We start from the raw sequence: 14600 nt of genomic DNA, 5'->3' as shown, positions 1-14600 counted from the left end.
AGCCATGTGTGATCAGACCAAACGTACTCTGACTCTAACAGCACCCAGATGTTTGCTATCTTTCTGGGCAGGTAGTTGGATCTTTATATTCTTAAGGTCCTTCATGTTTCAAATTCTCTGATGCCCTGAAAGTAACGGGTTGTGTTCAGTTCTGTTTGAGAAAAAACACAGCATTAGAGTGGAGTTCTCGTTTTGGGTCAAGTCTGACTCATTACTCGTGTATCACAGAATCACAGGGGTTGGATGGAGCCACTGGAAACCATCTCGCCCAACTCCCCGCTAAAGCAGATTGCACAGGAAAGCATCCAGGTGGGTTTTGAGCATCTCCAGAGAAGGAGACTCCGCCGCCTCTGCAGGCAACCTGTGCCAGAGCTGTTACCGTCACTGCAAAGAAGCCTCACATTTTTATGGACTTTCCTGTGTTCCAAATTGTGCCCACTGCACCTTGTCCTGCATACCACTGTTCAGGGTCTTAAACTGAGCGTGCTGGCTCCAAGATGTGGATGCATCAGGGGTTCTAAAATAGCATCAACAGCATGCTCTGTTTCCTAATAACTTCCCTGCTTACCGCAAGACTTTCTTCCTATGGGGTAGCAACTATAACTGTGCATATCAGACAGCGGTTGTATTTGCCTTGTGTGTGATACTTTGCACTCACTGCCACGGTGTTTGAGCACCTCCCCACTCTGCTTGGTGAAGCACTCCTCTAACTTAGCACAGACAACCTTTTTTTTTTTCATGTTCTCATTTCTTCGTTCCTTATCTAGGCTCCTTTGCGTTCACACAGGGCTACGTTCAGTGGCAGATGTTCCAGGACATCCAAGACTTTGTTCATTAGCAAATGTCCCAGGACAGGTGAAAGAGCTCTAGTGTACGCTTGCAATAGTGAAAAATAAATCCCAAACCTGAAAGTAGCCAAAATCCACATAAATTGTATTCCTTATTTCCTGTATCCTATCTAGTTATTGACTGAGATTGACCTGCCTTCTTGACTCATGACAATGTAGAGCCTCTGGTGACAAACCTTCTGAAAACTGAAGTGCCTGTGTAGATCAGATCAGCTTTATTTCTACTTGTGTACTCCACGGAAAGTCTCTCTTCAAATCTATCTGTAAAGGCCAAGCTACCTCTTTGCCTCTGGATTTTTTTAACTGGCCATATAATGTTTTGAATGACAGAAAAAAAAGTCCTCGGTCTCCTGCAATGTTTCTGAAGAGCTGCCCCCTTATACGGAGACCACCTTTGTATTGAACTCGAGCATCCATTGGGAGAGTCAGATTGGCAAACTAGAATGTTTTACCCAACTGTTGTGCCTACATTTTTACCTCATCCTTTTTTCTTTTTCACCCTCACCTCTGATGTCTCTCCCAGGAACCTTTGAGTCTCCCAGGATTCTTTGAGGGAGAAGAAGTTTGTTCATCCATAGTTACCTACTTGTTCATTGGTCATGAGCTGCCCTGAATCTCAGAAGACAGGGAAGAATGCTGATTCCACTCCAAAACAAGTTATCTTCAAAAAAAGCTCCCGTGACAAAGCTGTAAGTACCGTCATAATGGGTAGAAATCGGTACAAGTTTCACACATAGTCGAGATGAAGACTTAATACAAACCTCTTTCCTGTCCTCTCATTTTTCTGAAGAAGGACCCATGACCCATATTTAGTGTGTATTTAGGAGACAGTGTAAACAAAGCTCATATGGGAGAGCTTGTTGTGGTCTTGCATAAAAGGCAACTCTCATTCCCCCAGGTTGCAGTCCTGCTGGTAAATGTATGAACCAAAAGTGACTCACTGTTTGGTAGTGAATCTGATGGCGTCAGAAATATTCACATCCATAGCTCTGTCCCATCTGCGGGTATTTGTGTTTTACTTCTTGGAGCTGTTGCACATTGGCTCCAATCTCCTGTTGTCCCAAAGTGTGTGGATTGTCCTGAGCCCGGTGTAGGTTGTTTGGTGGGGAGGAAAAATAAACATGCTTAAAATGGGATTGCTCCATTCTCTAAGCAATTTACTGTTTGATACTACATCCTCCCACTCCACGAGCACACAACCATCAACACTTTGTAGTTCAACCATGGTCACCTTTTCCCTACAGCTGACAATCTACCTGGGAAAGCGTGACTTCATTGACAACATAGGGAATGTGGAACCTGTGGGTAAGTCCACAAATGTGCACGCTGCCCTTCCTGCTCTCCTAAGCCTGATTATCCTCTGGTAATCCTTTTAATTTTCCTTTCTTTCAGATGGTGTTGTATTGGTGGATCCTACAGCGATCAAGGGGAAAAAAGGTTTGAGGCTTTATGCAATACAGGTTTTTACTCAAAGAAATGTGTCTAGAAACTTAAAATATGAATACTAACTGGGTTACACAACAGTGTTGAAAGGAGTTTCCATGACTAGTGCAGGATTTTACATCACCTGGCTGTGTTTCCTTCCAGTGTATGTGACTCTGACCTGTGCTTTCCGGTATGGTCAGGAGGACATTGACGTGATTGGCCTCACCTTCCGGAGAGACCTGTTCTTCTCTAGGGTCCAGGTGTACCCACCTGAAAACAAGTCAGAGTCTCTCTCCCACCTGCAGGAATCTCTGCTAAAGAAGCTGGGGAAAAATGCTTACCCCTTTTTCTTTACAGTGAGTATCTCTTAAGAGCTCCTGACCCTCTTTTCTGCAGCCTTTCTTGTTGGTGAAGCTGTTGACCCTGTGCAGACCAGCAGCAAATGGACACTGCCTGGAGGCTGGCTGGTTTAATAGCCATTAATGGCTGTGTTTCTGAAACAGAGATGCCTTGCTTGAGCTTCAAGCCTGTGTGAACAGTGACTGGCACCACTGTGAGCCATGTTGATGATCCTGGATGGGAGCCAGATATCCCAGCCTCTAATCTGCATCTCCAGTGCTCTAGTGTTTGGTTATAAACCCAGGAGCTCTATGTTTCTGGGCCTCTTTTTACTTTTTTTCTGTGTTTTCTCAGTTGTTAGTATTCTAAGTCCCTTTCTTCCTATAAGGCTTTGTTCATGTATGGTAAGCAATAACACCCAGCTTCTCTCTGAGCTGGAACTTCACAGGGTTGCTGTATGTACGTGACCTGTTGTCTTCGGGGCTATGTTGTACCTTTTGTGAGCAGTAAGTTAATTAGGATATCACAGTAATCTGCATAATATTGCTCTGGGTTCTTTTTGTTCCCACAGTTCCCAGATTACCTGCCTTGTTCAGTCTGTTTGCAGCCTTCACCTCGTGATGTTGATAAGGTGAGACTGGTGCACTGGTGCTTGCCATGGACTTTGCTGTGCCACGAATGTCAGGAACCTGACTGTAAGAGCTACAGGTGGAATTCAATTCCTCAAAAAAAGGAAGACAATCTAGCTCAATAGCTGCAAGGCTGTGCTAAATCTGCAGTGCTTGCCATTTCCTTAAGGGTAACAGAGAAGATCTGTTTCGTATGTGTGTATTAATAAAAACCAACCTCTGGAGGACATATCAGCAAACAGTGAGATGTTCTGCTAGGTTTCTGACATTTAAAACAGTCCTCCTGTACTTCACAGGATGCTTCTCTGAACAGCTGGGCTAGGCCTAAAGCCAGGTATAGCAATATAAACCTTGTAGCATGGAGCAGGTGGATGCTGACACACACCAGGTGTGTCATAGGCCAGAAGAATTTGCAGTTGTCAGGAATCCACCAGTTTCTAGGACACAGAAAGTTGCTTGAACATCTGCAGGTGTGGCTTGTGACGCTGGTTTCACAGCTGTCCTCTCTCTCTGGCAGAGCTGCGGGGTGGACTTCGAGGTGAAAGCTTTTTCAACAGAGAATTTGGAAGAGAGAGTTCATAAGAGGTAACAGCACAGTATTAATGTATGTCTTCGTTGTTCCACTTGTCGGTGGACTTCTTGAGTTTAACTAAGCCTGTGTGAGTGCAAAACTCCTGCCTCAGCCAAACACAAGGCACCATCCTGGCATCTTCTGCTGCTTCCCAGGAACTCCGCACGGCTGCTGATCCGTAAAGTGCAGTTTGCTCCAGAAGAACCAGGACCCCAACCATGCGCGGAGACCACGTGGCAGTTCTTCATGTCCAACAAGCCACTGCACCTGAAAGCCTCCCTCAGTAAAGAGGTGAGGAGTTTGCCCCTGAGATGTGGACGTGGTTGTACTTCAATACCCATATGCATTTTGTTACCCAAACAGCTGTTGTCTGTGTTACCAGACTCTGTCTCAGCTGATCCAGACTTGTCCTGTGCGCTTGGGTTCTAATGTGATTTTTTTGTTAGTAGTTCCTGCTAGAGGAAGGAGGGACACTGTTATCAGAGTCATTTGAGGCCAAGGTGCGCATTGGAGACAGGATTGGGAAGGGTCATCTTACTTTATCTGGCCTCTGTGGGGATTTGAGTGGTTTATGGCCTGGGAGAAGCTTTCTGACTGGATTTTTGAGTGTTGGTTTCCCCCTAGGTGTACTACCATGGTGAGCCCATTCCAGTCACTGTCATGGTCAACAACAGCACAGAGAAAACAGTGAAGAAGATCAAAGTCCAGGGTATGTTATTTTTTACGATTGCTTGGATTCTTTTAGGACAAGAAGGCCATGGTGGGAGGGCTGGAAGAGCCAGAATTTAGTGCTGCTAGGCTGCCTAGGCGGGCAGTATGGAGTGCATCAGGAATTCATCCCTCCTCCCCATCTGTTGCTGTTTGTTTGCTGCTATTCATCAAGCAAAACACTGTGCCTTTTCTCCTGACTCATGGTTATTTGCCTGGCTTAATTTCAGGCCCCAGTGTGTCATGTCTATGCAGGAAAGGACTGGCATTGTGGCAAGCAAGGCAGGTCTTCCCCAGTCTGCCTATAGGGAGCCCAGTGGGAAGGGCTTCTTGTCAGCATGATGCTCAGCTAACAGGGAACGTACCGAGGTGCTGTGCCTCACCTGGGGCTTCAGAAATGCCCTGCACTGTGAGAAACAGCCACTCTGCCAGCAATGGGGTAATTCCTCCTGAGGGAGCTGAGGGCAGAGCCTGAGGTTCTGTACTGCCTCTGTTCTATTTGGAGCACTGCATGTTTTCAACCCACAAGCTCCGTTCTGCTTGGGCCTGTGGAAAGCAGTCTGGGACAGAGGATGAGAAAGAGAAGATACAGCAGGGAAGGAAAAATTGCTGAGGGTTTCATGGAACTCTACAGCAGAGAAAGCCAATTCAGTGCCTATCTTTCATGCACAATCTAGTTTAAAAGACCTTATTTCAGATTCTCTCATCACTGAGAGAGTATGAGAATGAGAGTATGAGTATTCTCAATCAGAATTACCATACACATTCTGGTGTTCATTTGAAGGATGCTGTCAGAGGAACGTGGCTACACTTTGGTATCCAGTCTGCTTGATGACGATGTAACTAGCACTGCTTGTGCACCAGAGGTGAAAGCAAACATGTTTAGAGTGGGAGATCCTTGTGATGGGAAGAGCAGGCTCCCAAGGGGTACCATGGGCTATTGACTTTCTGTTGTCTCCAAACCAAAGCTGGATGTGTTTCAGGGATGACAGAGACTAACAACACAGGTGGCAAAGTCTGTGAGCAGGATGCCTGACCTGGTGCTCCCTTCAGCCTCTAAATGTGTGGGTTTTCCTGTTGAGGACAACCTCCTTTTTCCCCTCCTGAGCCCATGGAGCAGCTGTGTTGTTTCTGATGCCTGTGCACAACTGATAGTCTCTCTTTCCCTTTCTTGCTTCAGTGGAGCAGGTTGCCAACGTGGTTCTGTATTCCAGTGACTTCTACACCAAAGTGGTAGCTGCTGAGGAAGCACCGTGAGTGAATACTCTGCTTATCCATCCTTGCTGCACTCCTACACGCACTCTTAATGACTCCTCCTCTGTTAGGGGAGGTGTTCCTGGCTGCATGGCAGTTGCCTGCTGTTACAGCACTCCTTGCCTTGATGCCAGCCATGCACTGGCTCCTTTTTTTTCAGGGAACAGGGGAGGCTGCAGAAAAGCTGCTTTGTTTGTAGTGTAATTACCTACAAGAAACACTTCACAAGGGCACATTGCTCCCCATTGCTTGAAATCTTTGAAAGGATCTGCTCTGCTTTTCTCAAAGCTGCTGCTATGCGCCTGGGAGTGCGGGATGCTCTAGTTTGGGATCAGCCTTTTTCATAACACTTTCTCTAATAAGATCAGGAGAACCCCTGCCAAACCTTTGGTTCTGTAGTGTGGTGAGGTGGAGAACCTCCTGCTCTTATGTCCTGCAGATAAATCATACTCCTTGTGGACAACTCTGTGATCTGTTTTGAAATGATCCTAGTTGGGATTGTAAGGCAAATCAGAGTTTATCACTTTCCCTCTCTCACCTGCTTCTAATTCCCAGGGAAAAGGTGGGGCCAAACAGCAGCCTGACAACGACACTGAAGGTTTTGCCCTTGCTAGCAAACAACCGGCAGACCCGGGAAATAGCCCTGGATGGGAAGCTAAAGGATGAGGATACCAACCTGGCTTCTAGCACCATGTGAGCAGAGGGTCCCAACTGTTGGAGGGTGTAAAGAAGAGGGCAAGATCTGAGCTATCAGATGTTTGTATTTGTCTTAATGGGTGCATCTGCATTGCATGTCTTAGCCCATTGTAGTCATTCAGGCTAAAGGGTAATAGGGATGGAAAGAGGTATTAGCTGCCCTTGAAGCTCTTTTTTAGAACAGTGGGGTGTTCATCTTGTTGTTTTTCCTGCCGTAAGTTGTTGCTTTGTACTACCTAACACCGCTTTCTTTTCTCTGATAGTATTAAGGATGGAATAGACAAGACAGTGATGGGGATTCTGGTTTCCTACAAGGTCAGAGTGAAGCTCACTGTTTCAGGGTAAGAGACTTCTTGCTATGCCTGCTTAGAATTTAGAGAGGTTATTCTTATTCTGGAGAAGGTGGGATGGTCCCCCCTAAAAGAAAGGGCACATATTGTAGAACATCTGCATAAACTTCATCAGAATTGTACATTAACCTATCCAAACAAGTTTTCTTGAGCCTTGAGGTGTTGTTGTACCTTCCACTGTTATAATAAGAATATGACCTCATGGTTTACCTTGAAGTTTCATTTCAAAGCTATAATTTTGACTTTGTGGAAGCTGAAGTGAAACTTTGCTTGAAGTTCTCTGTTGGTGTTGATGTTATGATCTGTAGGAAGGTGGTTTTGATGGCCCACAACTAAAAAGTGATTGGCTGGAACATCAAAATGGGAAGACAATAAACATAACTGTGTTTTCCTCTGTTTCCTTCTGTAGCCTGCTGGGAGACTTCACCTCCAGGTAATGCCATGTTTGTTTTCAGACCATGGTTTCTAATTTCTCTTCACCCTCTTCTTATTCCCCTTCCCACCTCCCTAAAAAGTAAGTAATTATCCCTGAAGCTAATAGGAATACGAGGTCTACACAGCCTGGTTTAAAAAAAAAAAGAAAAGGAGGAGTAAGGCAGTGACAGAACTTTGTCTTCTATGTGATGCAAGTATGTTCAGCATGTAATAAACCCATCCTACTGGAGAAGATATCCCTAGGGCTTTTGTGGAAAAATCTGAACTTAGGTCTTTTGAAGGTGAAAGTCAGTTAGAAAAAAGCTGAAGGAATTGGTGGAGCTGGAATTCTGGGCCTGGGTTGGCCTGAGGTGAGACAAAGATGGAACCAGGCATGGCTGTGGGCTGTGGATCTGATGCATTCTCTCTTATTCTCTCTTTTCCCCATAGCGAAGTGAGCACAGAGCTGCCATTTCGTCTCATGCACCCCAAACCTGAGGAAAAGAACCCAGCAGGTGAGCGATAACTCATTTCTGCCTTCTGTTGTTGTTGCTGTAGTTGTCTCACGTGAATTATTACTACTGCAAGTAGTGCAAGCTTGCAGTGATTTAGCCTCTAGGGGGACTCCTGTGTGCATCTGTGTGAACCTCAAGGCACATATATATGGAGGAGTCTATGAAAGAAGTTATCACAAGACAGGTTCTATGCTTTATACTGGAGGCATTAGTAAGAGTCTGCCATCAGAGCAGCACAGTGAGTCCAAGAAGTGCCTTCAGGATGAACCACAATGGTTGTCCCCCCCACCTCATTGCTTTTCTGCTGTGGCCACATAGAAGACAGCAGCATCACCAAGGAGGAGCACAGGCACTCCACAGATGCATGCAGGTTGCAGCCTGTGAGATGGGAAATTGGATCCTTAGGGTTGGTCTGTAGGACTGATAGGGGTGGGCCACCTTGGAGAAGCTGCTGTGCGGCAAAAGCTGTTCCCACATGGTGGGTTTCCCTTTCATGCTGCGTGCCTGCAGAGCTCTGCTAGCAAACTGCTGACAGTGCTGCTCACTGGATCATGGTCTCAAATGGTGACTCTCTGTAGGACAGCAGCTTTGCCAAGGGTCTTCCCATCTGTTCTGCTTGCACATCCTGAAGTATTTCCCATAGACTTCCCCACAGGAATCCCCCCCTGCCTCTGAGCTTGGCCAAGGCTGAGGTAGTGGCTTAGGAAAGGTGGTTGGTGAGGGCCATCTGGTGTCTGCAATGAGCCTCACATGGCAGGCGTGCTGCTGGGCCCCAGGGCTGCAAAGCTGAGCTTTTGTGGATCCAGAGAGAAGCTTAACAACCTCAAATGAGGACCATCCAAAGGCTCTGGGAATGGTAATGAATTCTCTGTATATTTGCAGAATGGCGTGAGGTTCTTTAGGACCTGACACCGTGTTTGGTGTTAATGCCACAACTCCCTTTATATTCCCCATGCTTTGGGCTGATAATTTTGGCAGGAGCATTTGTAGGCTAGAATGAAAATGAATGGGAGTCAGTCAGTTCTCCCTTCTAAGATCATTTCAAAGGATGGCTGATACACTTTGTTATAGAGCACGCTCAAAAGAATGTGGGCAGAAGACTTTACAAGGGCAGAAGACTTCACAAGGGAAATGGAGTAGTGCAGTATTTCTCAGATCACCTCCCCCAGCACATCCTCTCACCAAAGATGCAGCCCATTTATTGTTTACTACATCAAAGTCGTCTGGGAGCCTGCTGTCAGCAGGCAGCTACACTTCGTGCTTGTACAGGTGGAAACTGCAGGTTTCTTGTAATTTTAGGGGGGGAAAAAGTGTAGTTTCAAGAGCTGCCCATGGGAAAGCCCTAAAGCAGACAACAGGAGAAAAAAAAAAAAGTGTCTTCTATTCAAAGAAGGAAACTAGTATGGGAGAAAATCCCTTAGAAGCCTGCAGAGCTGACCTGGCAACCATGCTGGAGTGCAGTGTCTGAACTCATTACTGGCAATAAAACAGCTTCCAAATGAAGCTGGTAAACTAAAACTCTTTCTGACTTTCCACGTTCTCTGCCTTATCTCACTGTAGGAAGGGCTGTTCATAGTTTGGAGATGGAGTTTTTATTCTACCGCTTCAGTTCATAAACTAAAATGAAATAACGTTGAATTTGTAATCAAGCAAATTAAGGCTTAATTGCGGAGATGGAGCTTCCACAAACAGTATTTAGAGCACAAGATGTAATTTTAATTTGTTGGCTTGTTTAGCAGCCTCTGCAATGAGTGTAGGCAAAGGTACGTGCACAGGGAATTTTGAGATGACTTCTCCTTTTTCTATTCCCTTTTGATTTTACCAGTGAGTCAGTAGTAACCAGTTTGTGTGTTGTACCATCCTTAACACTGAGTTGTCACTTCATCTTAAGATACAGCTGGGAGAAAAGAGAAGTCAAAGCAGTTTAGAGTTGAAGCTAAAGTGGATTAGAAATGTCACATACAATGACTTATTCCATGCAGAGGGTAATATCTTTTCCCTTCTCTAGCTTAAGTGACTTACAGCAGAAGTAAATGAAACATGTAACGTCAATGTATTTAATCATGCAGAGTTGACTGTTTACAAGGGTGGGTAGTGACAGGACAAGGGGGAATGGCTTTAAGCTGAGACAGGGGAGGTTCAGGTTGGATCCTGGGAGGAAGTTTTTCACCCAGAGGTGGTGACGCACTGTTCACAGGTTGCCCAAGGAGGCTGTGGATGCCCCATCCCTGCAGGCATTCAAGGCCAGGCCTGATGTGGCTCTGGGCAGCCTGGGCTGCTGGTTGGTGACCCTGCACACAGCAGGGGGTTGGGACTGGACGAGCACTTGTGGGCCTTTGCAACCCAAGTCATTCTGTGATTCTATGATGTGAGTATGGAGAAGCCCAGTGTCAGAACAGGTGAACTTCTGAAGAACATGACTCAGTTTTTGGGCCAGTAAGAAGCAGGTCTGTCAGGGAGCATGGCCACTGCTGTTTGCTCGCTCTTCCTTTTGCACCTGGAAGAGAGAAATGGAACTGCTTGCTGCCTTTCTTTTTCCATGTCTATTTATGGCTTTCTTGTCTTGGTCTTCTCATAGGCCAGCATTGGCGTGTTTCATGTGTGCTGGTTTTGCAACTGTTTTTGGATCCATGTGGTTCCCAGGTGGTTATTTTTAGGCAAGGCAGCTCCTGTCACATTGGCTGGCAGTCAGTCTATTCCACTCATTGACAAAAATGGATCGAGAGCTGTTTCTTTCAGAGTCCAACTGTGCTGTGTGCCTTGGTGCTTCCAAGGCCTTTCCCAGTCAGCAGCTCTCCCAGAAGCCCCTGCTGGGATTTTCACACGGCTGTTCTTTGCTTTTGGGTTTTCCTGCTCTCGTCCTGATGTTTTACATTTTTTGGGCCTACATCTTGGACACTGACCTTTATTTTGGCTAGTATTTAACAAGGGGTCATTTATCTGTTCCTGTGTTAAACTTGCATGAAGGGATTGCTTTCAAGAAGCCCATAAATATTGTGTCCCTTTAACCCTATGCTCACCCCGTATTGATACTATAAATTGCAGGAATTTGTGAGTTTTTAAAGGGCTTGCATGCCTTGAAATGTTATGCAGCTTCTTCTTTTTTCCCATCATGAGGTTAAAAGAGGTTTAAAAGCAAGCTTATAATGAAAATTACCACGTGTCACATCTTTAATTACATGAAGTCATTTCTGTGGCTGCATAATAAGAGCTTATAGGAAACCCTCTGCAGGGAGTATGGTGATGTCCTGGAGCCTCATCTGTCCTCAAACACAGCCCCCTCCCACCCTAACCCTCAAAACAATTACTGGGATGCCAGCTGGATATAGGTTGGCTTTTTCCTTATTTTTAGGCTCTTGTGACTTTTTCAGTGTTATAATGCTAAATGAGCCACAGGACAGCAAGGCAATGATGAGGGGAGAGCCTGACTCTTGTTAGGGTGCTGATGTAGGCAAGCTGATGTAGGATGTAATGTAGCAGCCTGAAGATAAAATGCATTAAAAGGTTTATGTGTTCAAATGTAGTCTTACACCCAAGCTGTGCAAGCATTGCCATACTGCTACAATATCTGTGTATTGATTCAGTAAGTATCAGACAACAAAGTAAATGCCTAACCCCCAAAATTCCTCTTTCTCCCTCCCTCCCCCCCAACCCATTCTGTGCAATCAGCTTCAAACCACATTGGTGAAGATTGCCTGCTTTGCCCACATCTCTGATGTCACTGTTCCCATAGTAATGAGTGTACTTTGGAGAGGGGAAAGAGAGCAGACTATTTAAAGACTAAAAATTGGAGGAAAAGAAAGTGAGAGTGATGCTTTGTGTTGGAAGCCTTAAAGAAACTTTGCAACTTCTAAGTATTTCATTTTAAATCCATTTCAGTCAAGTATGATTGCACTGAGACTGTCCAGGCCTTTGTGAGCAGAGGAAGCTGTCCTTTCACACCATGGACATACGTGGGGGTGCCTTTATGTGATCCATCATTTGAGGCATTTGGGCTACAGCGCCCCACTTGGCGCACTCTTAATGCTGGCTTTTCCAGCAGTGCTAACCACAGCTTCTTGCCTTTGATTTCAGTGTGTGTTGTGGGTGGGGATTCTCCAGGTCACTCAGTCACTGAAGCATCATGAATCCCCGATGACTTCTGTAGAATGCTGGCCTTACAGCACTGTGCTTTCTCACTTAAATTCATAAGAAATAAGCGAGTGATGCAATGGTTACTTGATAAAGTGAATGTAAAAGCAAAACGATCCATTTTCCCACCTCTTCCCTACAGTATAACCTGTTTTGCTGACTTTAGGCTGTGCTGAACACACCTTCCAAGGAATCCTGCTAGCAAGCTGCAGTGCTGCTATCACTGCTGCATGGTCAGCAAAGATCTTATCAAAGGAACACGAGCACCAAAGGTTTATAAATATAGGCAGGGATGAAAGGAGTATTGCCTCTGTCTGCTGAAAGGCTGCCTTTCTTTATTCTGACTTCAATACCTCTGCATGTATTGAATAAGAACACATCCTCCTCAGTTGACTACTTACATCACAGTGACAGACCAATTAAGGCTGACACATGAGCGCTGTCATCAGAGTGGCAGTGTGCACACAGATGTTCTCACAGCTGTGACCAATAGCGAGCATAAATGGGGAAAATCTGTTTATTTCTCAGCCCCTCTGAGGTCTCGGGCAGCATTGCTGCATTGCTTTCACGTTTGAGAGGTCAGGTTTTGCTTTGGCAGGTGCGTGCACACATATGTTCAGACTGTTGGAATTCTTGTATTGCTGCAAATCCTGATGCTTTATAAAGTATTGCTGTTTTTACCACTGCTCTAACTGTTGGTGTCTCTCTTTTCCTCCTCTGCTGCACACTGACGACTGCAGGGAAGGATGGGTGAGTTTCTTTGGTATATCACCTTCTAGCTGCTGCTGCACTTTGCCTCTTTGAAAGCTCCTCAGAATGGGAGGAAAATACACAGTGTTCACAGAGCGTGAACTTACAAAGTGAGCCAGCTGCTGTGGCTTGATAAATTGCCACTCTCATTTGAGCAGTATGGACTGACCATGTGAAAGTTTGAGATCGTATTTTGCCTAACAGTTGGAGAGAAAGAGTCGGTCAGCTGATGCTCTGTAGTTTCAGGAACTCAATGAGTTCAACCACATGCCCCTATTTTAAGTGCAGAAGGATGAAAGGTTTCACATTTTATCTCGATACAAAGACCCTTTCAAGCTGCAAACTATTCAGCTAGCTGATATGTAGATATTGAGCTGGAAAGAGCGTGATTCATTGGAGATGAAAACCTCCTCAGTTTGTGTCCCGACTTGTTCAGTCAATTCCTTTTCATACTACCTAGAATAGCACCAATGAAGACAGTGTCTGTGGGGATGTGATACAAATCCCTTTGAAGACAAAAGAAATCTCACCAGATACTGCTCCAGGCTTCTCTTCTTCTTCCACTTTGCTGCTCTTCAGTCTGCTGGTATCAAAAATGGCTGTCCTCATTTTGAAAGAGCTGTGCTTCTTCCCTTTCAGTGATGCAGAGATGGTGTTTGAGGAGTTTGCTCGTCAACAGCTAAAAGATACGGGCGATGAAGAAGAAAACAAGAATGTTTCCTCAACTGATGAGTGATGAGAAGAAAGAGCTGACGGAGAAGATTGTAGCCAGGAACCAATCTGTAATTTAGGACCTAGGTTTTGAGTAAACTGTGTTCTTGGTGCATGTGCTGTGGATGTAAAATCATAAATCTCTCTTAGTTATTAACAGTTTCCATGAGAACGTAGCACACTCCATACCTGCTGCTTACTCTACCTGCCAGAGGAGGGCAGGAGGGCTGCAACATCTTCAGAGCTACCTGCTCAAGTGGTTGGTTACTTTTACCATTAAGGAGAGCTTAAATGAGGGCTTGCACAGCCTGCCTGCGCTCAGCTGGGGTTGAGGAGTCTCCGTGTCTTTTCTTTGTGTCTTTTTCACCAGTGAACTGAGCCCTAGTTTGAATGGCTGGCTTGCTGCCTTTGACTTGGAAGTTCCTCAGTGGGCTATATGAAATTTGTTTTGTTTCCTTTCGTTTGCTTTTGCATTTCTGCTTTATCAAACTCACCTAGTTAAGATTTTCAGTGCTTGCACTGATCCTGTGCATGGCTTACGTTTTCCTCCTCTACCATTAAATGTCTTGCAAGTCATCTTTCACTGCAGTTGTATTGCCGAGATGTTATGTTAGCCTTCATAGCATTATACTTAACAGCCAAGTTATTAAGGAACAGGAAAATATGCTCTGTGAGTGGTTTCCTTAACACAGCTCCTTATATGCAATGCTAACCCAGGTTAATCTCATCTAGTCTAGTTATCTTTATGTGGCAGCGCTTCGGAAGAGGGTGCAATGAAATTAAGGAGGAAACCATGGGGCAAACTGCCTTTAGAAACACATGTTGCTCTGCCAGAGATCAGCTTATACTCTAAGAAATGAGAATGTGGTCTGCAAACATTGATCTCCCTTGTTGATCTGAATGTTCTCATTATCCATGCAAGCACATAGGGTCCTTGTCTGAGTCTCACAGGGGCCCTGGGCTGAAACGAGTTGCATCAGCTAGTTGCATTTTGCACGTAAAAGGACTGCTGTTACTTTTTCCTCGTTTTTGTTCTGTTTTTCATTGCCTCTGGATTAAAATTCTCCTGGAAAATCTGAAGGCCCGGCCTACGATTATTACTGTAAACGTATGCTTCTTGCCTCACACAACAGCAAATGAATTGCTTTCCACTTCGATCCTAACTAACAACCAAGGTCGCTTCGGAGAGGGAAAAACACGTTTTAGAGATGCCCATTCCCTCACAGTGGATGCTGTAAAGCCTGCAGTCAGCAGGTTGC

At 45.2% G+C, this 14600-nt stretch overlaps 1 protein-coding gene across 3 annotated transcripts; it reads left to right on the top strand.

Annotated features, from left to right (window-relative positions):
- Window positions 1–439: 439 nt before the first annotated feature.
- On the top strand, window positions 440–14408 carry SAG (S-antigen visual arrestin). Of its 3 annotated transcripts, none has more exons than XM_085512566.1 (14): window positions 440–1537; window positions 2093–2153; window positions 2241–2285; window positions 2436–2629; window positions 3184–3243; window positions 3759–3826; window positions 3968–4103; window positions 4437–4521; window positions 5701–5773; window positions 6330–6467; window positions 6734–6811; window positions 7230–7253; window positions 7685–7759; window positions 13267–14408. In XM_085512566.1, the coding sequence occupies exons 1-14, from the start codon at window positions 1448–1450 to the stop codon at window positions 13364–13366; spliced, it is 1227 nt and encodes a 408-aa protein (XP_085368692.1). In that variant the 5' UTR covers window positions 440–1447; the 3' UTR covers window positions 13367–14408. The 3 variants fall into 3 exon arrangements, with proteins under 3 accessions (XP_085368692.1, XP_015726522.2, XP_085368691.1); XM_015871036.3 differs by lacking the exon at window positions 440–1537 and adding an exon at window positions 12621–12630 and having other exon boundaries at window positions 1955–2153; window positions 7685–7749; window positions 13270–14408; XM_085512565.1 differs by lacking the exon at window positions 440–1537 and having other exon boundaries at window positions 1955–2153; window positions 7685–7749; window positions 13270–13498.
- Window positions 14409–14600: the final 192 nt, after the last annotated feature.

This window comes from Coturnix japonica, chromosome 12 (assembly GCF_054131305.1).
Source record: "Coturnix japonica strain WE chromosome 12, WE-NBRP24, whole genome shotgun sequence".
Lineage (NCBI taxonomy): Eukaryota > Metazoa > Chordata > Aves > Galliformes > Phasianidae > Coturnix > Coturnix japonica.
Note: the sequence above shows the minus strand (reverse complement) of the source record. Positions and strands in the feature narration are given on the sequence as shown.